General features: G+C 36.6%; 1 protein-coding gene across 1 annotated transcript; it reads left to right on the top strand.

The window, feature by feature from the left end:
* Positions 1 to 721: 721 nt before the first annotated feature.
* LOC113704768 (vetispiradiene synthase 2-like) lies at positions 722 to 2,208 on the top strand. The gene is made up of 2 exons (XM_072060847.1): positions 722 to 961; positions 1,793 to 2,208. The coding sequence occupies exons 1-2, from the start codon at positions 728 to 730 to the stop codon at positions 2,081 to 2,083; spliced, it is 525 nt and encodes a 174-aa protein (XP_071916948.1). The 5' UTR covers positions 722 to 727; the 3' UTR covers positions 2,084 to 2,208.
* The last annotated feature ends 3,140 nt before the right edge of the window (positions 2,209 to 5,348 follow it).

The following is a 5,348-nucleotide window of genomic DNA, read 5'->3' on the forward strand; positions in this document are numbered from 1 at the left end:
AATTTCCATATGCAAGGAGCAGATTTGTGGAATGCTACTTCTGGGCTGTTGGAGCCTTGTATGAACCTCAGTACTCTCTTGCTCGAATGACTTTTGCAAAAGCAGGAGCCGTTATTACAATGATTGATGACATCTATGATGCTTATGGCACTCTTGATGAACTTCAAATTCTTACAGACTCTGTGGAGAGGTAGGCTTTTATGTTAGTCATCTCACACAAGTGAAGCAAGCATGCTGCCGAGAATATCATCTTCGAAAAAAACTACATATACCAGCCAAAATAATTGAGTAATGCACTAAAAAGCTGTCTTACTAAGAGCTAGTAAATAATAAAAGGGTGATTATCCAAACAATCTTCTCTAGCTTGACGTTGCTTCTTAGCAGTGAGGTGCATTGATATAGGAAATTTTGCTTTGCTTGCAGGTGGGATAGCAGTGGAATCTGGGATAGCAGTGGAGTCGATCAACTCTCGGCCTACATCAGAACTTCCTACACCACACTTCTGAAATTTAATAAGGAGCTCGGGGAAGATTTAGCTAAAAGGCAAAGAACCTATGCATTCGACAAGTATATAGACGATGTACGGTACCATGTTGCTAATTTTAAGGACTGTGTTAACATACACCTTAATTTGCCTGTTAATTTTTAAATTGTCCGGGCCGCCAATACATGGAGTACTAATCAATATTTCCCTGCGTTCATTTGCCCTCATTAGTGGAAAAATTACATGAGGACAAGCTTCACTCAGTCAAGGTGGTTCTTCACAAACAAATTGCCTTCTTTTGCTGATTACCTGAGCAATGGTGCGATCACAATCGGAGCTATTCTTGGATCATCAGCAGCTCTCTTGTACATGGATTGTGCCTTAGAGGATGTTATCAACTGGCTGTCAACTAATCCAAAACTTACTGCTGCTTACTCGACACATTTGCGATTGATGAATGATTTTGGAGGTCACAAGGTCAGAATTTGTTGTAGCAGTTAATTGGTTATCAAAATTAGATTAAGATAACTCACAGAATTTCCAAATAGGATTAAGTTATAGTCTTGTTCACGTGCCTTTTTAGTTTTGTTCAAAACTTCCAACATAATATGCACATTTTTTTTTGAGCAAAATAAATCCTTTTTTCATTGATAGATCTACCAAGAGAGCTATGCAGAAGAGGAAGCCATCCTCAATCTACATTAGACTACACTATTTCTATACACTCTACTGTCAAAATTTGAAAGAATGGTCAAAAAGAACAATAACAATCAACTTTGAACCAACTCCCAATTCTCTCTGATGCGAGCAATCTTGTTCCAAGATGTAACAGCCATCTGCATTGCATAGACCACAGTAGCCATTACACCCATAGAAAGTAGACAGTCATAGAGAAAGCCAGCCTCTTGAATTTTTAAGCAAATGATTGAGTCCTACAATTCTTACACCAACACTGCAACTCCTCATTCCAAGTCTTACGCCACCACTGCGACACCACAGAACATGCACATTGATTTGAGACTTCTACGTGCTTTGGCCAGCATGCCAGCATCATGCCATGATTAAACTTGTTTTTAGATCTTGTTCATTTTCTGTGCAAACGCTGCATAGACTATGCATGTGCATTCAATCTGGGATGCTTCTCATGAACAAAATGAAATACAATTTAGTTCACTTGGCTAGTTACTGCTTTACCAATGGTTAATACCCTTTCATACTTTATGTGAGTAATTCAGAATTAAACAAAACTTTTTCGCTACATTTTATTAGAGTTTTCATGTTTTCTGTTTGAACTCCTCGAATTTGAAGTTCGACAAAGAAAGGGGCAGTGGCACAGCGCTTGAATGCTACATGAAGGACTATAATGTATCGGAGGAAGAGGCAGCCAGGAAGTTTCGAGAGATGTGGGAGGATACTTGGAAGGTTATGAACGAGGAACGCTTGAGGCCTACTCCCATTCCAAGGGATGTTCTCAAAATGCTTCTCAACATCACAAGAGTAAGTGAAACCATTTACAAGCACGGAATAGATGGATTCACTCAGCCACATGCCATTGAAGACCATATAAGGGCAATGCTTGTGGATTTCATGTCTATTTGAGGATGGCAGTGGTGCATGTTGATGTCTTCAAGGGATTGGCCCTATGAATGCAGGCAGTATCAGTTAGTGAAGTGTGTTTTTCTATTTTGCCCACTCCTGTATTTAAGTATAACTAGTCTGGGATTACATGCATTGCACGTTCTGTATCTCCTTTTTTTTTCCCCTTTTTGAAACTTTTAATAACGTACGTGTTTGTTTTGACAAATTACTAAGTTGAATAAAAGATCATTCTGTCTTTTTATTTGTTTCTACATATATATTGATAGTATCACTAATTAACTAATCATAGTTTCAATACTGTAGTGATACAAATTTGATATTGTAAATGATTGCCTTTAAATTTATTGTCTTAGATTAGATGTTAATTGCTAGCAAAAAATAGTGAACTTTAACATATTATTGGCATCTTTAGTATCGTTGTATATTTGATTCATTCAATTGGGATGAAGAGTTTAAACTTAGAGTGAATTTATTGATTAGATTCGGTCAACCCTCGGAACTTAACAGCTCAGTTGCAATTTTCTATTCTCAACTTTAAAATTTTGCCATCCTTAATTCTACGAAATAACTTATGTACTTACAAATAACTTGTGTATTTTGCAATTATGTTTCGTGATTACAATTAGGTAAACATTCGTCATATAAGGTTAAAGATTAGCTGTTAAATTTTTTCAATAGTCAAAGTATAAAAGATTTATTATATGCTGCACAAATATTAGAAGGCATATCAAGCTTATAAAAGATTTATTATATACTTAGAAACATCTGAATAATAGAACTACCAAGCTCAAGTTCGGGAAGAGATAATATTTGGAAGAAAGTCTGGTCTCTTAAAATTCCCAACAAGACCAAGCATCTTCCATGGCGTATATGTCATAATTCCTTGCCTACGCCTGAAAACCTCCATAATAGAAGAATTTCTGCTGATTACAAATGTGCTCTTTGCAAAAATCCACGCGGAGATCTATCTCATCCTCTATTTGACTGCCCTATCTCGGTGCAAATATTGGGCTCTTACTTTTCTGGATAGGCAAATTAATGCATGTCTCCAATCTGGACCTGACATTTGGGTGACTGAAATTCTTAGATCTTTGCCATCAAAGGATAGCGAACTTTTTGGTACTCTATTATGAAATATGGAGTAACAGAAATGATGAAATGTTTAATGGTGAAGTTCGAGAACCTTTGACCATTGTAAGTTTTGCTCTCCAGCACCAGGCAGCTTTCAAAGAAGCAAACGATTGCTCTTTGTTAGCCCTTTCTCAACGTTCATCCCATCCCTGGTCAATGCCTCCTGCTCCCCACTATAAGGTCAATTTTGACACTTCCATTTCTACTATTAAGCAAGTTTTTAGTATTGGTGTGGTCATCCGTAGTTATGATGGTCAGTTTATCGTTGGCTTACTAAAAAGAAGAGCAAATCGTGTAATATATCACCAAACTATACACTTGTATGTGTTCAAGTCACTAATTTAACGTGTTAGCAAAAAATATCGCTGAACTAACAAAAATACATGTTTTGTAGCATTTCATGTAATTGAATTGTTAAGACAAATGGAATTCTTTTATCTCCACTTGTGGGCTTGCTTTTTGAGGTATATAATCGTTGGTTCACCTCTTTGGCTAACTTTTGTCTATGTAAATACTTGGATAGACCCAATCTACAACTCCACTCGTAAACCAAGTGACCCAAATTTTGCCACATCATCAATGCGAATTTAATATCTAGAAACCAAAAATATTTCCGTCTCTCTACTCACCATCCTGATCCACAACACCACTGACTGAATCAAGAAGTTCTTCTCTCAAAGCTTTTGGTATCCCTCCTGTGTCTTACATTCTTGTCTTTATAATATCAACCAATTTTGCCATGTATCAGGCTTACGTATGCAGAGCTAAGCCATTCAAAGTTGGAATTCATTCTTAAAATCATATGAGAAAGGTGACAGAAAGAAAAAAAAAAGTATAAAAAAAGAACTCGCTGCAGAGATTTTTGGGAGAAGAGAGGAAGAAAATCCATCAATCACATCTTTCATTTGATTTCTAGATCTACTTAGAAAAATTATAAGTCTTGCATTTTTGGAGGACATGAGAAACTATAAAGTAAGTGATGTGACTCTTACGATGGAGAAGAAGAGGCCAAAACAACTAGAGATGTAGGCTTTATCCCAAATAGAGAGGAAGGATGAGGAGAATCTTCTAATGGAGGGGGGGGGGGCGAGAAGTTCATGGGTTACTGGCATAGTAGGAGGTGCCGAGTGGAAGGAACGGAGTGGTGAAGATAGGTGGGAGGGAGAAGGTAAAACATAGTGTTTATAATAGTGGTGCTGATAATTGGGGCATTAAGCAGAGCAGTAGAGGTGGAGTGGAAAGCTTGTGGATCCAGCAGTTGTAGATAAATTTTAGGAGAAGAAGAGTGAATAGCCAAGAAGTTTAGCTATTGTGGCACGACCATTGTGGCTTCTTTAGATTACTCAAAGTTTTTGGACCATTTTGCCCTTCAAACCCTATGCCTACAGATCACGTGACGTCCATTCCGATTGTTTTCATGGTGAAATTACACTGAATGCTACAAAACATGCAATTAGATTAGTTCGATAACATTTTTGACTAATAAAGTAATTTAATGACCTGAACAAGTACTATTGTATAGTTTAGTGATATTTTTCGCGATTTGCTCTAAAAAGAGTGGAAGGTCTAGTCAGTGTTTGAACTTGCTGAAGTGAGGGAAGCGACTCTATTTGCAAAGATGCTGATGATTCCTATTCTCATATTGGAGGGAGATGCATCCTCAATTATATAGTTGATTAATAGCGCGGAAGAATCTTCTCAGACAGTGACTCGATAATTAAGGACATTCACGCTTCCCTGTTAGATCAAAGCATTATTGATGTAATATGAATTCCTAAAGAGACCAATAAGATTGCACATAATTTGGAACATTTTGCTAAATCATGAATAGTTTTTTTTTTGTTTTTTACGAAAAAGGAAAGAAACACCTGAATAGATATATTTATGGTGTTTAATCTTATTTCAAGCAAGTACAAATTTTGTATGGGATACTTTTTTGAATATGACACAGAAAAAATCCTTTACAGGACATGTTATAAACATTGCAAGAACTAGAGAAGAGATATTGAGTAATTTTCATAAAGTACAAGAGGGTTAATTGATATTTAACCAAAATAAACAAAATGCATTCCCATAACGCTCAGAAGGCACATTTTCAATAAGAAATAGCGGGATCAAAAAACGCATATTCAAG

The sequence above is a fragment of the Coffea arabica genome, chromosome 8e, assembly GCF_036785885.1.
Source record: "Coffea arabica cultivar ET-39 chromosome 8e, Coffea Arabica ET-39 HiFi, whole genome shotgun sequence".
Taxonomy (NCBI): domain Eukaryota; kingdom Viridiplantae; phylum Streptophyta; class Magnoliopsida; order Gentianales; family Rubiaceae; genus Coffea; species Coffea arabica.